The sequence below is a fragment of the Gambusia affinis genome, linkage group LG14 (genome assembly GCF_019740435.1).
Source record: "Gambusia affinis linkage group LG14, SWU_Gaff_1.0, whole genome shotgun sequence".
In the NCBI taxonomy this organism is placed as follows: domain Eukaryota; kingdom Metazoa; phylum Chordata; class Actinopteri; order Cyprinodontiformes; family Poeciliidae; genus Gambusia; species Gambusia affinis.
The window spans coordinates 26,771,352-26,790,614 of NC_057881.1; the positions used below are offsets into that span (position 1 = coordinate 26,771,352).

Below are 19,263 nucleotides of genomic sequence, written 5' to 3' on the forward strand. Positions count from 1 at the left end.
CTTGCAGAGCCAAGCAGGAGAATCAATTCATTTCAAGTTAAAACTGAGCTTCACACAAACACAAAGACCCTAGCATAAATGTTTGGCTGTTGAACTGGACCGTTCCAGGTCACTATCAAGCTGTAGCTTTACAAATCTTTTACATTACATTACCAAGGCACATTAAAACCTTTATCTTGGCTTTTTTTTATTCTTCCTCTTTCTTTTCTCCCTCCCTGAAGGATAAGTCCTTTTTTGCTTACTTAACTTCTGACTGGAGGTTTGGACATTTGGATGCACTCTGCACATTGCTCAGCAGCTCATGTTACCTGCGAAGTGTGTGGTACCTATCGCGGCCACCAGGGGTCCCCGAGAGCAAGGAAAAGCCGCACAAATTTCTTTGTCCACTAATGTAAATCATTCAGGTTGGACTCAGCGTTCTGATGCTAAAAATTAGCATCATCCTAACCTTAGTTAATAAATTACAAAGTAGCATGTGGAGAATCATAAAAATGTTGACTAACATGGACTTGCACCATTCAGTATATTAAAATTAATGCACAAGCTAAAATTAGCCAAAATGCTAATGTTAGCGTGAATGCTGTCAGTAGCATGTGGGGCATTACTAGCATGTTGTCTGTAATTGACTTACTCCATTCAGTATACTAAACATGGCTAACAAGTAAGAAAAATAGCTAATAGCTTATTTTAGGTAAAAGGCTAATACTAATGTTAGCAAGGCAGTACCCTAACCTGAGAGAAAAAGATAATGCAGCCTGCCTGAGAGGAATATTGAGGCTTTTATTTTGAAATTTTCAGTAAGCTTCATATTAAATTGCCACAGTAAACTAATGTGTAGCAGTGGTTTGATTAAACCAGTCACATAAGGCCCAAAACAGCACTTACTTGATGGAAAAAAATGTCCAGGGTTTTATTTTGAAATTTTCAATAAGCTGTTTTGGGCTTCGTTTAAGGGCCAAACTAATCCCATGTGTAACAGTGATTGGGTTACAGAATTCTATCTGTTTGAGCCAGCCAGTTTCACTAAATAAAGCAGTCCGAGCAACTCCTTCCTGTTCGGGAACTGTGATACGTATTCGAAAACCGTTTGAAGCGTATGAGAGGGCTATTTGTCATCTCCGATAGTACGGCGATTCATATCTGCACCTCACTCACAGTAATAGCAGTGATGAGAGAAAGATGGTGTGCACTGAGCTCAGAATTTTTTCAAAAATGTATGGAAATCAATGGCTGAGAGCGTGAGCTTATCCTGTTGCATGACTTCACTGTGAAGCACCTTGGCAGAAATCCGTAAGCCCTAGATACATTTCGAAAATATTTTACAGGAGCAGGCATGCTTATCAATGTTATGACCAACTTTAATACCAATAGGACAATATTTGTGGGCGTGAGGACGAGTTAAAAAAATGTCTAGGGGTCAAAATGGCACTCCATCTCACTCTAGCAGAGCGTCAGTTACACTCTAATTTTACGAAAAATCAAAAACTGAGATGCACTTAGAGACAAGTTGTAGACAAACCGTAATTTGTATTGACGTGCTGTCTTCACTTCTGAAGAGAGCTCGGACGTATCTACAAAGTAAAATTTGAATGGCACCTACATAATTCATGAACAGCAAACACTGAAGGCTGTTGATGAACAAGTCTTCACTGCAGACAGCCACATGTTCAGAAAGGGCTTCATTTATCTTTATGAGAAGGAAAGAAAGAAGAGAAAGACCAGGTAAACGGATTTAATGTGACGGTTTCTCTAGCCCTTCCTGTTGAAAGCAATAAAGGTGCTTTCGGAGAGGAGCTAGAAATTTCTAATTTGGTTGAGGAAAATATCTCTGATGAGAAAATTGTTAATCGCTGTTTCCTGTTTGCAGGTTTCTCTCCGGGCGCTCCGGCTTCCTGCCACAGTCTAAAATCATGACTGTTTGGTAAATTGGGCTCTAAATTCTCTTTAGATGTGAATAAGACATTAATTTAGTGAACAAAATGGTTGCACAGTGGCTCAGCTGGGAGCACTGTTGTCTTGCAGCAAAACGTCCTGGGTTTGAGTCCCTTCTCTCATAACCCACTATCCTGTCTTCTACTATTAAATAAAGGCCAATAGAGCCTTTATTTCAGAATAAAGGTTTAGAAATAATTAAATGTATTTCTTCTTTTTTCTCCAAAGAGTTTTTGGCTCGTATTTTTGTGACAGTAGGCAGGAAAGAGGGCGAGGAGTGGGGGAAAGACATGCGGCAAAGGTCATCGGGACCGGGAGTCAAACCCGCAACGTCCGCGTCGAGGGCTAAGGCCACCAAACGTGGGGCTGCTAACACCCTGCGCCACCACAGCACACCCCCATTTAAATGTATTTTTGTCATTTAATGACATAATGTCAGAAATACATTTTGTAATTACATTTTATAAATAAAATATCAAAAAGAATTTTGCAGGTTTCTGTCCAAGTGCTCTGACTTCTTGCTACAGTCTAAAATAATCGCCATGTATATATATATATATAAAAACACACAAGTGCACGCACACACACACACACACACACACACATACATATAACTGCCCTCCCTATGGTCAGGACCCAAATAGTATCAGACAGGGGAAACAGTTTTTTATTGGAATTAAATTAAACACAGACACAGATCACTGCAGATCTTTTTTGCGCACTAATATATTGTTTGACAGACTTGATCAAATTCAGCGCAGACACGATGTGTCCACCGAACTGTGCAGGTCACTGAAATGATGGGATATATTAATATTACACTGCTATTACACAGCTTTAATCCCACATAGTATTGCTACCAATATCTATTTAGAAAAGTTTGATAATAAAAAAAGATTGTAATTATACTAAAATATTTGTAAAATATAGGGACAAAATAGCCCACAAAACAACATATTTTGTCCTGATTAACCGCCAAACAATGACTTGTTTACAGTAGTAACGACTTTGCAGATGGCAAACTAAAGCCAATTATAAGCTGCCTGTCATGTAAAGTAAAAACATGAAGTAATATAGCAACTCAATGAAAGCCAGGTATAAAATAAATTAAGCTTACCATAATCTTCGATGAAATAAAACACAACTTTTTGTGTACACATGACTCTTTTCCACAGGTAGGACGTATTTATAAGAAATCTGCTGAGTAAGCGGTATGTGACGTTGCATCAATGTGCGCATTACCACAAGGTAGGACGGATTTACGAGTAAACAGAACACCGGTTTTAAATGCGTGAACTCTAAACCTATCTTCAATAAAGATGTCTTTTAGGAATAAATCGGCTCCGCCAGTGAAACGCTCAGAGTAGCAGAGATGCTTGCAATCCGGCTTAAAAAAATAAATAAATAAAAAATTGTGCATTTGTAATTTATTATTATTTTTCTAAAAACTGAAACAAGAAAGGCTTAGCATGGCGGTGGGCCTTGTAAAGCATGGCAGGCCACCAGGCCTATAATATACTGGTGGAAACCCTGCATATGTGTGTATTAGAGGTATGCCAATCGATTGATCATAATCGATTCAAATTTTTAGCTGAGCTTTAAAGGAAGTCAGTGTTTCGGCTGTTTTACAGTTTTCTGGAAGTTTGTTCCAGATTTTTGGTGCATAGATGCTAAATGCCGCTTCTCCTCGTTTGGTTCTGGTTCTGGGGATGCAGAGCAGAACCAGAACCAGAAGACCTGAGAGTTCTGGAAGGTTGATACAACAGCAGCAGATCTTTAATGTATTGTGGTGCTAAACCATTCAGTGATTTATAAACTAACAACAGTATTTTAAAGTCTATTCTTTGAGCTAGAGGGAGCCAGTGTAGGGACTGCTGGTATGTGCTCCATCTTCCTGGTTTTAGTGAGAACGCGAGCAGCAGCATTCTGGATCAGCTGCAGCTGTTTGATTGATTTGTTGGACAGACCTGTGAAGACGCTGTTGCAATAATCAATACGACTGAAGATAAACGCATGGATGAGTTTCTCTAGATCTGGCTGAGACATTAGTCCTTTAATCCTGGAAATGTTCTTCAGGTGATAGAAAGCTGGCTTTGTAACTGTCTTTATGTGGCTCTGAAGGTTCAGGTCAAAGTCCATAACTACTCCCAGGTTTCGGGCTGATGGCTGATTTTTAGTTGTAATAACTGAAGCTGTGCACTGACTCTAGATCGTTCCTATTTAGGTCCAAAAATAATAACTTCAGTTTTGTTTTTGTTCAGCTGGAGGAAGTTTTGGCACATCCACACATTTATCTGTTCTAAGCATCTGTTCAGTGATTGGATGGGTTCTGAGTCTCCTGCTGACATCGTAATGTAGAGCTGTGTGTCATCTGCATAGTTATGGTAGCTAATATTATTTCCTGTTATAACCTGAGCCAGTGGGAGCATATAAATATTGAATAAGAGGGGTCCTAGGATTGAACCTTGGGGTACCCCACATGTGACCTTTGACCTCTTTGATGAGAAGTTTCTGATTGAAATAAAGAAATCCCTGTTCTTTATGTAAGATTCAAACCAGTTAAGCACTGGACCGGAGAGTCCGACCCAACTCTCCAGTCCATTCAGTAATAACAGCCATTCCAGCCGATCATTAAAGATTGGTGATCGACAGACATCGGCATCGTGGATGATCAGTATTGGAAACCTTAACGAAGCATCCCTACTAAATATAGAAAAAATATGTTGACATACTTGTCCACATTTTTGAATGTGATTATTGAGAAATACTGGCTGAATATGATTTTTGGCTACTTAAATGGTTTATTGGTACATACATGCAGTTTGACTTTGGTTCAGTAAGCTCTGTGTGTACTTAAAAGAAATAAGAAGAGAAATAAATGTTGGTTGTCTAACAAATTAGGGCAAAATTAGGATTGTCCTAATTTTGGGGTTTGAATAGGTTTAATTGGGGAAAAAAAAATCTGAAAACATTACGAAGAGCTTCTTGCATTGAAGAAGCTGAGCTGAAAATTGCAATGTAACAAATGTTGTTTCATAGTTGAAACCTAAACTGAAAATATTTAGCCTGCTTATTTATGTGGGATTCATATAAAACCTCTGTGACCTTTTTAAACACATTTTTACTGTCTGTCTTATGCCACCCAGAGACAACAGAGGATCCAAAGGGACCGGCTTATGAATGACTTTTCTGCGGCACTCAACAACTTCCAAGCTGTCCAGCGACGTGCAGCAGAAAAAGAGAGGGAATCAATAGCAAGAGCAAGGGCTGGTTCCTGTCTATCAGTAAGTAAACTATAGAGGTGACTTCACACATTCCAGATTGTTAAATAGGAATTAAACTCTACAACATACAATTATAGGAAGTAATTTTAAATGAGCACTGTAACCTATAATAATAAAGTGCCAGTATACTTTATATATTTTGTAGTTTTGTTTGTCCCCTCCTGCCAAGCTAGGCATTGCTTGATTTTACTTCAAACAGTTTTTGATCCTTTTTCCCTTTTATTCATTAAACATTGCCCCACCATTCTCTGTGGGTTGTAGTGTTTCACCTATTACATCTGTGGTGAGCATTTGTGGTAAGGGCAGTTGGAGTTCAACCAGCTGGTCAAATGTTATTGACATGCACAGCATGAATGCACAATATTGAGATACAGCCTCCTGTCATTGTGACAATCTCATTGTCACAATAATATTGTCATCACAGTGATATTGTAACGACAGTTATGATTCGATATGATGTGCATCTCTGGTTTTAATTAAGTTTGCATTGAGAATGTGTTTAATAATGTAACTACACATTAGATTAAGTCCTAATCATCGGTTCATTTAAGGAATCTATATAACTATGGAGTCATTTAACTAGGTAATTATTCTTTTTTTTGCTGTACCTCATTGCCACAATATTACTACTGTTGGTTAAGTGGCATTTGACTTTGGCTATGTTACTATTTAGATAAAGCTGTTTTAACAATTTTCTTTCAGAATGAAGACAGTTTTCGGGATGAAAAACTTGTCTCCTTTGATAAGTAAGTAACTCATTCTTATAGGTTTACTCTGGAAGTACAAATAACATAACATTTTGTGGGATTTATTGAAATTTAGTGTAAATTTAAATAGAAAATGAATCTAGATTATAGTAAAGTAAGTACGTATAATTGAATAGATTCATGTGAAATGAAAGTAAATTAAAAAAGAAAGATTGTATTAAATAATGTCAAACATAAAAAATGGTAAATATACACAATGAATTAAAAGGGAAAGTATTTAAAACAAAGATTTCAAAATGTTTTTTTTTTCCTTTGATAATTGAATAATTGAATGTATACATCATTCATTTCTGTTGAAAATGTACATAAAATTTTCTTTCAGAATTGATACTTATTTCACATTTTTATTATCTTTCAGGAGAAGACGGTTTTATTTCCTGTAAAAAATAGTTTCTGTTAGCGTATTTTAGGATTAACTGTAGATCCAAATGAGTTTTCATAAAAGTATATTTTCATTTTATTGCTCACAAAGAGCAACAAAATGTTTATCATTAGAAAATTAGATTTTAGTTATTATTTCACCTCTAAACATGTCTGTTTGAAAAGCCAAGAGGACCTTGGTCCAATTACCACCCAGACAGAAGAAATGGCCATTACAGAGGAAGATCTGGAGCTCATCAAGGAGAGAGAAACCAATATCAGACAGCTTGAGGTGAGCACTTGCTTACTGTTGTTTGATATACACTTTCTATATCAACGTATGGGCCCATTTACGTAAATGTCTACTTGTGCATGTTTCGTATGTTTGTATGTTTTTGAAGTATTTCTGTTTGAATGTAATGTACTTTGGCTACCCTAGTGTTTTTTGAAATGTGCTATAGAAATAAAGTTGATTGATTTAATAAATTTGAATATTATAGAAAGTCCATTTATTTCAGGAACTATATCACTAAGAGAAACAAATTATATAGATTAAAAATTATATAGATTAATTACACAAAAGTGGTAATAAAAACATGACATTTAAAAATAGAATATAGCAATAATTACAGACCTGTAGTGCAAACCACTAAGAGAGATCTTTTCTGCCCACAGCCATTACTGTCTACAATAAATCTTTGAGGAATTTGAAATAATATGAGTTACAACTAGGGGTTGAACAGCTTCATATTTTTTAAGGTTGACTACAACATGATAAAAGTCGAGTCGAGTAGTCACAGTAACGTCATAGTGACGTAAGCGCAAAATGCTTTACATCAACTTAGAGGCTTTATCAGCTATATTCACTGCAAATATTAATTAAGTAAACCCATTTTTACTAAGTCTATTATGCAGAATTAAAAGAACAAGAAACAGATCATTCTTCGTGAGCAGCGGAGAAAAGACTGAAAAGTTGCTCAAAGTTAAAGAGTGGTTTTTTGGAGGGGTTTTTCCAAACACCAGCTGATACTGATGATGATTTTTTTTTTTTATACTTTAAACATAGAGGAATAAAAGTGACACTAAAAGAATATGTTGCAGCCTCAGCTTCACACACTAACTCAGATTGTCATACTCTTAGTACACTACCAGATCGAAACCGTTGCGTAACAGGGCTGCTGGCGTTGTTGCCTAGGTGATCTCAAAACACCACACTCCAGGTTATAGCACCAAAGATGTAACCCTGTCCATGTGAGATGACACATCACTGCTTCCGAAGACTCTGTATTGTGGTTTCTTTAAGGGTTGTCGTCAGAAAGAAGCTTAAGGCAAGAATCGGACCCATATTGCGGATGAGAATGTGGTGCGGACCACTCAACAGCGCAGCGGCTTCACCTTCAGAATTCACAGCAAATACTGTGTCAGCATAAGTTTCATTAATGCAGTTATTATTTTTTGCTTTCAAATACAGCATATATTTAAAAAAAGAAAATAAAAACATACAAAACTAACTCGGACATTAGATGTAACATCTGGCTACAGTGAGGAGCTAGCAGTCAGTATTGCTTACCTTCAGAATTCCCAGCAAACACTGACCATTATACTGCCAGCGCACAGTAACAGAAGCCAAAGTATGGACACATTACACCAACTTCCACAACCCAAAGAACAAATCTAACACCTTAGTGGCCTCCGCTTAAGCCACTGCCCTACATGTATTTTACAAAAATAAGTATTTTCCATATTTGTTAAAACTGTCACTGTGCCATGACATTTAAGTATGAGAGAGATAATCTGTGAAAACATCTAGTTTCCCCACCTCCTCCTTGAACTATTTCCCTCTGCAGAAATGCACCGCTTTGTGTCAAAAACAGTTACTCAGAGCAGGGAGGAGGGTGTTACCACTGTCAATCATCCACATTATACAAAGTGCTAATGGTGAAGAAACAACTCACTATTCCAGGAAATCCGTTTATCCGCCATCACCAGTGGCCATGCTAACTAGCCTTAGTATTTGTGGCAGGCTATGTTATGTTGAACTAAGAGCAGAGAGGAGTGTGTGTACAGCTTTCATATGTGAGTCTTTGATTTACTGTTTTTCAGTCTGATATCATGGACGTGAACCAGATTTTTAAGGACTTGGCAGTTATGATTCATGACCAGGGAGAGATGATTGGTGAGTAACACCAGCAGTCATTCTGTTAATATTTCTCTCTCCTCTAATTCCTTGACCTTGTGTTCAGTTTTACAGTTTTCAATAACCTTTTGGACTTTGGATTGTGGTGGTTGCCCACTGCGATGTCCACTTCTGAAATTACACACAATCCTTTAAAGTAGTTATGCTAAATTAGTGACAGAAAACAGTTGTTTTGATTTTACTTGCTTGCTAAATTGTTGTGATTTTTAGAGGAACACTTAAGTGATTTTGTATAGCAGGCGATTTATAATAATTACAACTATAAAAAGAATTCAGAACGTTAACATGGATATAGAGAACTAAAACTTGTTAATTTTAATATGTGTATTAATATGTGTATTGTCCTAAAGTAATTTTTTAATTGTCAGTGTACATTATATCAATTTCAATATTATTGTTTTGTTAAAGTGGAGAGTTCAGAAAATGAGCATGTTTGAGAAATTAAACTTGTTTCTGATGTGATATCCTTCCTATACCTTTTGCAGACAGTATTGAGGCCAACGTGGAAAATGCTGAAGTTCATGTAGAACGAGGAGCAGAACAGCTCCAGAGAGCCGCGTATTACCAGGTGAGACAGTTTTAGCTTTTCTTTTTGCCACTCTTCTGTAAAATCCTAACCTATAATCAACTCTCTGTTCTCTCTGTCACAGCAAAAATCCAGGAAGAAGATGTGTATTCTTGCCATAGTGTGTTCCATAATACTTAGCCTTCTTATCATTATTATTTATTTTGCTTCTTCTAAGTAAGCTGATTTCATTCAAGCAGTGTTTCAGTACTCTATTTGGCACTGCAAAACCCCTTCAATCTTGACCTCACTGACAACCATTCACTTGGCATTACCAGAGCAAGAAAATATGTTCACTGTAAAAATATCTTCAAAGTTTATCAATATGGAGGGCTCAACAATTTAAAAATGTAGTCATCTTGAATCATTATGTCTGTTGATTTGTAAAGTAGATGATGAACCTACTTTAACGTTGTTGGTGAGGCTGTGGGGGACTTAGGTAATGTTTGAGAGCAGTCTGCTATATGAAATTCCTTCATTTCCCTTACTTATCCCCTTACTTATCTTACTTTATTGCGCTAACACTAGCTGTTGTGTATTTCAGATGTACAAACATTGTAAGGAATAACTGAATTGTCAAGAATCTTTCTTTTAAGTTTTATGTGTTTTGTTTTGTTGTTCCTTTTTCTAAGTTGATGTTGTGGCATCAGATGTGGACAGCCAGTCCCATCCTGCTTTGACTCATTAGCCTCATAGGGACGCAGTAGTACAGTTGTGAGGTGGTGATATAGGTTGAAATGCTAAACACATTTAGCATAAATATTCCTTTCAGAATATGAAGGTTGATGTAAACACTTAAATGTAAGACTACTCTTTATATGACATATTTTAAGTTGATTTCTATACTCCTGACAGAATGCATAATAAATATCTTAAGCACGAGTATGATTGATGTCTGACTCTTCAATAAATAAATATTAATTTTATCCTTCATTGATAACACTATTTGGTGGACTGGTTCGTTGGCTGGAAAAAACAGGCCGTCATACCAAGAGGAAAGTCCCAGTGTTCTTCCCTTAGAAGTAAGTAGAAGTTAAACCTGCTCCCTTTTCCCTCCGATTAAAACATCTAGCAATTTTAAATAATTCCATATTACTATGTGAGATTATTATTAAAAAGTCCTTGTAGTTTTAGTGTCACATTTCAGCATAGTTTAAGAGAGTATCTTCAATCCATGAAAATTATCTGTATGTTGTGGTTCTTACAGTATCTGTTCTGCCTAACAGGCTCCAGACACAGCAGCTGAAAGGTTTGCTTCGAGACAGAAGGGTACCACTCTTCTCAAACAGAGTGATATACAAGAAAAGACTGGCTTTGTGGATGTCCTTCTAGAATCGGCCCTTTCTGCTTTCCTTGCATTCGTTTCTCAATGTGTGGCACTGTGTGGAGTAAGATGGAATTGTGTGACTTAAAAGAATTTCCAAAAGAAGCCTCACCAAGCATGAGCAGTTGACCACTCATATTTAAAATCAGATCGCACAAAAAACGTTTGGGATGTCAAGCATAGATTTGGCTTTGGATGACTGGATATTTTTGTGCGGTGCAAGGACTTCATTTATTAGTAAAGGTAAGACAGGAATAGAAAATTTTTGTTTAATTTTTTAATGAAATTTGCATGTTGTGGGCTACAGTTCTGTGTGTTAAGAATTCAGAAAAGAAACATAGCCTGCAAACTGCTGTTAGATTAGCTAATAGCAGCTGTAGCTAATCTACCACTGCAACAGACTAAATGTTCTGTTCTTTGTGCAAAGTATTTGAGTGTTTATTGATGTAGAATCCTGAAACACAGAGTGCCGTTGTTGTCAGTTTGCTATGGTTTTGGTTCATAGGCATGAACACATTATTTACTTTGTTAAATATTACATCAAGTTCCACTATAAGGATTATTATTTTTTTATTCTTTGCCATTTTAACAAAAATAGTCCAATATTATTAAGGCTCCTAAAAAGGCATACTTTATTAGCCTAAAGATGTCATGATATGTGGTGAGAGGTGGTGAGGGAGACGCTGTGGACCCAGGTTGTTGAGAACGAGGTGATGATTTTAGTGATGATGATGTCAGAAATACCAAGTCCAGGCAGCACAGAATGAGCGGAGCTAGAAACTAACCTCTGGTAGCAACTGGTAAATAATTGACAGCAGACTAGACAGCAGATTTGACAACTAGACAAGGACCCAACCAAGAACAAGAAACACAGGTGGACTTAAATCAGGAGAAACGAGGAACAATCAAGGGGTAGATGGGACAACACAGAGACTCCACAGAACACAGAAACCTAAATAAACACACAGAAAAACTCAAATCACTACAGATATCATTTAAAACATACTGAAATTTCAGTGTAATTAATAATTTACTTTTAAAGTAAGCATTAAGTGAACTTTAAAACAGTCTGTTTCGAGCATATATTTTAAAATCTACACAAAATATCTTTAAAAGCATATTGTTTCAATAGTACACTAGAGCAAATACATATATACACTAGTAAATACATACATGCATGTGTGCATGTATGTATGTATTTATGTATACATGTGTAATGTTTTAATGAGTAACTCATTAAAAGTTACTTATAAGTTAATCAATATGAGGTTATTGATTTTATCCTCATAAATCAACATTGTTAGAAATAATGAAGATCTCCTAAGTATCATAATTTAAATTTAACCCTACTTTTGATTTCCAAGGCATAACAGTGCAGTATATCATGATTCAGCCAAAGTATTGAAACAACAAACTGCAGTCGGATTATTACACATTATTGCTAATGTGTTTCTTCCTATTGAGCAGTGAAAGTAAATAAAATGTTTACATGTTTTTATTTGCTGGAGGGTTTTATTTGTGCTGCAGAGCCACAGCTAACAGCTAGCTCTTCACTTCAGCAGCTCTCCTACACATTGCACTAAACTAAACCCTTGTTCTAACAATGGTGGGGGGACATAAAAATTAATCTTCTTTTATTCTTAGATTGATGGCACATTTATTTTGTTCTTTGTTTATTTTGCCTTTTCATATTGATATTGTTTAAAAACAATGGTTTTCTTCATGATTTCTTTGTGAGGTGGGGGGACATGTCTAGACTTTATAATAATAAATAAATAATAATTCCCTTCTCACCCACCGCGCGTGGTCTTCTCTCTTTCTTCCTCTGAGCTCGGGTCCTCTACCAGGGGCCTGGAAGCTTGAGGGTTCTGCGCAGTATCTTGGCTGTGCCTAGGACTGCACATTTCTGGACTGAGATGTCTGATGTTGTTCCTGGGATCTGTTGTAGCCACTGTTCCAGTTTGGGGGTGACTGCCCCGAGGGTCCCGATGACCACAGGCACCACTGTGGTCTTCACCTTCCAGGCCCTCTCCAGTTCCTCCCTTAGGCCCTGGTATTTCTCTAGTTTCTCATGCTCCTTTTTCCTGATGTTGAAGTCACTTGGTATTGCTACATCCACCACGACGGCTTTCCTCTGTTGTTTATCCACCACGACTATGTCTGGTTGGTTCGCCCTCACCATTTTGTCTGTCTGGATCTGGAAGTCCCACAGGATCTTAGCTCGGTCATTCTCCACTACCTTCGGGGGTGTTTCCCACTTTGATCTTGGGGGTTCCAGTCCATATTCTGCACAGATGTTTCTGTACACTATGCCTGCCACTTGGTTGTGTCGTTCCATGTATTCTTTCCCTGCCAGTACCTTGCACCCTGCTGTTATGTGTTGGACTGTCTCAGGGGCCTCCTTGCACAACCTACACCTTGGGTCTTGTCTGGTGTGGTAGATCTGGGCCTCAATTGCTCTGGTGTTTAGGGCCTGTTCCTGGGGCCATGATGAGGGCCTCTGTGCTGTCCTTCAGTCCAGCTTTTTCCAGCCATTGGTAGGACTTTCTGATGTCAGCCACTTGATTGTTGCCGGTGGTACATCCCATGTAGGGGCTTGTCCTCCCATGATGGTTCCTCCGGCACCTCAGCTTCTGTTCCCCATTGTTTGAGACATTCACTGAGCACATTGTCTGTTGAGGCTTTGTCCCTGATGTATCTATGGATCTTGGATGTCTCGTCTTGGATAGTGGTTCTCACACTCACTAGTCCTCTGCCTCCTTCTTTGCGGTTCGTGTAGAGTCTCAGGGTGCTGGATTTGGGGTGGAACCCTCCATGCATTGTTAGTAGTTTCCGGGTCTTAACATCTGTGGCCTGTATCTCCTCCTTTGGCCAGCTAATTATTCCTGCAGGGTATCTGATTACTGGTAGGGCATAGCTGTTTATTACGGATCTTGTTCTTGCCATTGAGCTGGCTTCTCAGGACTTGTCTTATTCGTTGGAGGTATTTGGTTGTGGCTCTTTTTCTTGTGATCTCATCAAGGTTGCCATTTGCTTGTGATATTCCCAGGTATTTGTAACCTTCCTCTATGTCTGCTATTGTTCCTTCTGGGAGTGAGATCCCTTCTGTGCGGATGACCTTCCCTCTCTTTGTAACCATCCGACCACACTTCTCTAGTCCGAATGACATCCCAATGTCCGTGCTGTATATCCTGGTGGTGTGGATCAGTGAGTCAATGTCTCGCTCGCTCTTGGCGTAGAGCTTGATGTCATCCATGTAGAGGAGGTGGCTGATGTTGGCTCCATTCTTGAGTCGGTATCCGTAGCCAGTCTTGTTGATGATTTGGCTGAGGGGGTTCAGGCCTATGCAGAACAGTAGCGGGGACAGCGCATCTCCTTGGTATATGCCACATTTGATGGATACTTGTGCAAGTGGCTTGCTGTTGGCTTCAAGGGTGGTCTTCCACAGCCCCATTGAGTTTGCAATGAAGGCTCTCAAGGTCCTGTTGATGTTGTACATCGCTAAGTATTCGATGATCCAAGTGTGTGGCATTGAGTCATAGGCTTTCTTGTAATCAATCCAAGCCGTGCACAGGTTGGTGTGTCGGGTTTTGCAGTCTCTGGCAACTGTGTGGTCTACAAGGAGTTGGTGTTTGGCTCCTCTGCTATTTACCCCGATGCCCTTCTGTGTCGTGCACATGTATTGATCCATGTGTTTGCTTATCTTAGCCGCTATGATGCCTGACATGAGCTTCCAGGTTGTGGAGAGACAGGTTATTGGTCGGTAGTTAGATGGGACCGGGCCCTTTGTTGGATCCTTCTGGATCAGGATTGTGCGCCCTTCAGTTAACCATTCAGGTTCCCGTTCTGTACCAGCTGGTTCATTTGGTCTGCCAGTCGCTCATGTAGGGCAGTCAGTTTCTTTAGCCAGTAGGCATGGATCATGTCTGGCCCTGGTGCTGTCCAGTTTTTCATACCTGAGACTCTTTCTTGGACATCTGCCACAGTGATGTTTACCGGATTTTGCTCAGGGAGTTTGCTGTGCTCATGTCGTAGAGAGATCAGCCACTTTGCATTGCTGTTGTGGGACGCCTCTCTTTCCCATATGCCTTTCCAGTATTGTTCTGTCTCCAGCCTTGTTATTCCCCTGCCACTGAGAGTACACTTTAGCTGGTTGGGTGGAGAAGAGCCTGTTAATCCTTCTGGATTCATTCTCCCTTGTGTATCTCTTTAGGCGGCTGGCCAAGGCTTGGAGCCTCTGTTTGGCAGTTTCGAGTGCTTCAGGTATGTGGCTGTACTTCTTGGGTATATATATATATATATATATATATATATATATATATATACCCTTATCTACCTACAAAATTCTAAAAATCAGCCACTGTCCCCTTTTTTCTCTGCCATGAGAGACAGGTCCTTCCGCCATTGATTTGCATGGTTTGCAACAGTCACCCCATACTTGCCAACTTAGTGACTTTTTCTCCATATTTTTTCTCATGTCATAAATTGAAACAGAAAATAACCTCCTACTGTTAGCTATAATCTTTAAATACATTATTGTCATTACTGCTGTTTTCAAGGTCCGATGAAAATGAGAAAAAGCTATCAAATAATAATTCATTGTTTTCATAGTTTAGATCAGGGGTCACCAACATTTTTGAGACTGGGAGCTACTTCACAGGTCCAGAGCAACACGGAGGGCTATTTGTTTGATACAGACATAAATATTCTTGGCTCAGCCTTTATAGCAATAATACATATATGTATATATGATTACATGCTGCCTGATCATATTAATGTTAGGGACTACTGACAACAGTCATCAGTAATGGTTTACCATGGCAGAAATGGTTAATTACTATAATGTGATCAGAAGTTCTTTGTTCACAGAGTTTTAAGTTTGATTCCCTTTTGGAGCTTTTCTGTCTGATTCTAAATTGACCACAAGAGACTGAGAGTCTGGATTGGTGCAGCTGCAGCTGTACACACTGTGAGATTTTCATTAAAATAAGAAAAGAAAATAATAGTTATTGTTTTATTAGCTAACCCTCTTTACTATTAGCAAAATGTGGAAAAAAAAAAATCTTTTGTGTCAAAAAGATTTTTACAGTGTGCGTGCTGGTGGGTCGCCGGTTTATTAGCTTTTTTTGTGGTTTCGGGAACTGAACAGCTGACGGGTCACCTGTTGGCTGACACCAACAGATAGCACAAAACTATCACTGCACCTGACCTGAAGGAGCACAGCCACCTCCCCAATGTGCAAAAATCAGCACAAAGCTAAACCACAAGAGCAGCAGATTTTTTTTCAGGCAATGCTAAATAATAAAGACATGGAAGTAAAGTCTACCCTTGTGGTTCATGAAAAGAGGAGAGTGTTTATTGCAGGTTCAGTGGTGTCAGACGTCCAGAGGACGAGAAGGTGAAGCAACAATATTTGCTTAATTTCTACTCTACTTTGGATAGATTAAATTCAACTAGATTAAAATGTTTAACCCTCAGTCTTAGCGTGACGCTCAGGAAGAGCAGCAGATGTCAGCCGACAGGTGACCCATCAGCTCTCCAGTTCGGGAAACATCAAAGAAGTTCATAAATCGGTGACCCGCCAGAACCGCACATGGTAAAAAGCTCCGCCGGGATCCAAACCGCTCTTACAACTACGAGAGGTTCAAACTCTTGTCATTCATTTTTATCTGACAGAAAAACTGTCAAGCCGGCAAATAAAAGCAAACTGAACAAAAAAGATTTAGGCTTTGGGTGCCCTTTGACCCCAGAGACTCACACAGACGTACGCTTCGTACAAATGGGGTTTTTCTCCACGATTTTGTTAATAGTAAAGAGGGTTAAATAATAAAAAAATCCAGAAATTATTCTTTTCTTTTTTTATTTAAAGGAAAATCTCAAGGTTTACAAAGTATGTACAGCTATGCACCTGCAGGCGCTGCTGCCCTCCGTTAATATCCTGCAGGCATCTGCGCAGTTCTGAACTTTAACCGTAGGAAAGATACATAAAGCAATTTATTTGAAATGTTTTTGTCATTTTCTTTTTAAAACTCTAAATATAAAGAAATGTTATTACTTCAATGTAAAAACATTAAATTAAATAATTTCTTTGGCAGTGCTCCCTTATGACAATGGCTGTTTTTAGAACTTGCTCCACAGGCGACTGACAAGGTCCCCTCGGGCGACCGGGGGCCCGCGGGCACCGTGTTGGTGACCCCTGGTTTAGATTGTACTTAAAATATATAAAATATTTCCTATTGCATACTATGATATATTAATAGTCATATGTTTATGTGCCACACCTTTTGATCAATTTTTATGTGAACGATAGTGTGCGTCATGCTTTTGCTTAATCAGAGCAGACAGTCTGGCTTGGCACCTCATCTGCAAAAAATAGGACTAGGGGGTGGATGTTAAGTTGTGTTATTGAAGGGGGAAGGGACCAAAAGGCTGTCCTTTTGTATTGTGATGGGGGAAGGAAAGACTGTATGAATGGTTGAGAACATCCTATGTGCTGAATAAACAGCCCTTCACACAAATGTCTTTAAGTAGCTTGGATATTTATTTTTTGTCTTTTATGCTAGTTCATTGTAGTCAGTCAAATGCTCTGTTGGATCCCATGGCAGTAAATTTTATACAGCAATTTGCAATCTAATAATTTCTCTGGGATAAGTTTGGAATTGTGGGAGTAGGTCCTCTGTAGACATGATGGCATAAAGAATATGGTTTCTCAAAACATGGACTGATATATTTCTCTGGATAAACCCAACAAGCTTCTGGATAACTTCTGGTTGTGTGTTGTACATGGGGTGTGCTCCATAATGAATCTCAATAGGGAACACTCCATGAATGAAGGAGGAAGCTGTTCTTTTATAATAGGAGTGAATTGGAAGCTGTCTCTAAACAATCTCCTCTCCGAATGGTTAGTTCTCTCCACATTACATCTGATTTGTATCCAGTTGTATCCAGTCTGCTACATCCAGTTTTGGCTAGATGCAGCCAAAACTATTTGGTTGCATCCACCAAGGGATGGTTCACCTTGTGAGGTTGTGTGACCTTGTCACTAGCCTGCCCGCTGTCCAGGTTTAATTTGACATTTGCTTGCCTGTTTTGTTTTGCTATTTTGTTCATTATTCGCTTGCATTGCATGTTTGTCTTTGTTTATTATTGTTTGGTTTTCAGTGCTTTTTTTTGAACAGGTAATGTGATATCTGTCTGTGTGTGTATGTGTGTACATGTATGTATCAGTGACGTGCAGTGACATTAGTAGTTGGTGAGGCGTTGACTTAATCATAATCAGATTTACAAATATAGATCCCCTACATTTTATTGTTTACATAAGGAAATTTTGCGAGTGCTGACAACGCTGGAGGGCAGAAGACTATTCTTTTACGTCATGCATAGCTATGCTGCCGCCATAGAATAATTCTGTTAACTCAATCAAACTTAGACATGTAGATATTATTAATTTGGTGCTGTGCTCCACAGCAAAGGGAAAAACAGTTAAAGTACAACTCAAACCCACTTTTTTCTTGCTCTGTGAAAAGGAAAAGACGAAAATATAATTTGAGTCTTGTTTTATTCTCAATGTCTTACAATCCAAACCAAACATAGAATGAAGTACAACTGTTGGTGTTTTCTCACCTCACCTTCTCCCCTTCCCAATAAAAGTATACATTCGGGCGTGAAATATATACATTGTATACGCCACAAAACATTACATTACCAAGACATAATAAAACATACTTTTATCTTGGATTTTTCTATTCTTCTTTTCTTTCTTATTGAAGGATAAGTCCTTTTTTGAGATATTGTTTTGCGTACTTATCCTCTACCGGAGATTTGGAGATTTGGATGAGCACCAGCGAAGCGTGCATGATCTACCGCGGCCACCAGGGGGCCCCCCAAGAGCATTTCTTTTCTCTGTCCATAAAATAAAGATTTCTACATACATCATCAAGTATATGTTATTGTAAAAACAAATCACTTCATAATGAAATTGTGTTTTTATTATAATGACATAGAAATCAGATCATCGTGTGGCACTCCATACAGTGCCACACGATGAGAAACAAATGCAAGGAAAGAAGAAAAGGCCATTTCTAGCAGGACATTCACAAAGCCAGTCTTTTCTTGTATATCACTCTGAGAAGAGTGGTACCCTTCTGTGTTGGTGTTGGTCTTCCTTTAGTATTATTTCCTGCTTCAATTAAAAATCCACTTTAAAAACTGTTTAGCTAAAATAATGTAGTAATCCATGTTGACATTGGAAGAGAGGAGAAAACAATAAATATATTGCTGCACTGGACTTATTTACTATATTGCTTGCTCACTGTGTCTTACTCTGCACACGTAGAGTCACAAGACCAATGTCTGGGATCATGAGCGCCTGCCTCACCTCGAATATGTTCTCTGCCGATTATGATCGCTCCTCTGCACACGGATCACATTACACACACACAGTTGGTGACAAAAAACACTGTACATTATATAAATAAGGTAAATTATGTAAAATCAGTTTACAGACGGGAGGAACATGCTTTCATCGATGCATATCGATATACATATACATATATATCCACTAGCTCTGTGACGTCATCATGGAGGAGTGGAAAACATTCCAATGGCAACCTGGGAAGCTCTGGTGAACTTCATGGTCAAAGGTAAGGCAGTTTTGCTAAATAATGTTGGCCACACAAAATACTGACACTTCAGGAACTTTCACTAAGGGGTGTCCTCACTTTTGTTGCTGGTAGTGTAGACATTAATGGCTGTATATAGTTATTTTGCGGGAAGAGTAACTTTATACTGTTATACAAGCTGCACACAGACTACTTTTTATTGTGTCAAAGTGA

General features: G+C 38.6%; 1 protein-coding gene across 5 annotated transcripts in view; it reads left to right on the forward strand.

The window, feature by feature from the left end:
- stx12 (syntaxin 12) overlaps positions 1–9,988 on the forward strand; it is a 38,839-nt gene extending 28,851 nt beyond the window's left edge. For all 5 annotated transcript variants that reach the window (XM_044139159.1, XM_044139155.1, XM_044139154.1 and 2 more), the window contains 6 exons: positions 5,079–5,216; positions 5,919–5,962; positions 6,530–6,635; positions 8,447–8,519; positions 9,026–9,108; positions 9,191–9,988. In XM_044139159.1, coding sequence (XP_043995094.1) covers positions 5,079–5,216; positions 5,919–5,962; positions 6,530–6,635; positions 8,447–8,519; positions 9,026–9,108; positions 9,191–9,286 — 540 coding nt within the window. In that variant the 3' untranslated portion in view covers positions 9,287–9,988. The remainder of the gene's footprint in view (positions 1–5,078; positions 5,217–5,918; positions 5,963–6,529; positions 6,636–8,446; positions 8,520–9,025; positions 9,109–9,190) is intronic.
- Positions 9,989–19,263: the final 9,275 nt, after the last annotated feature.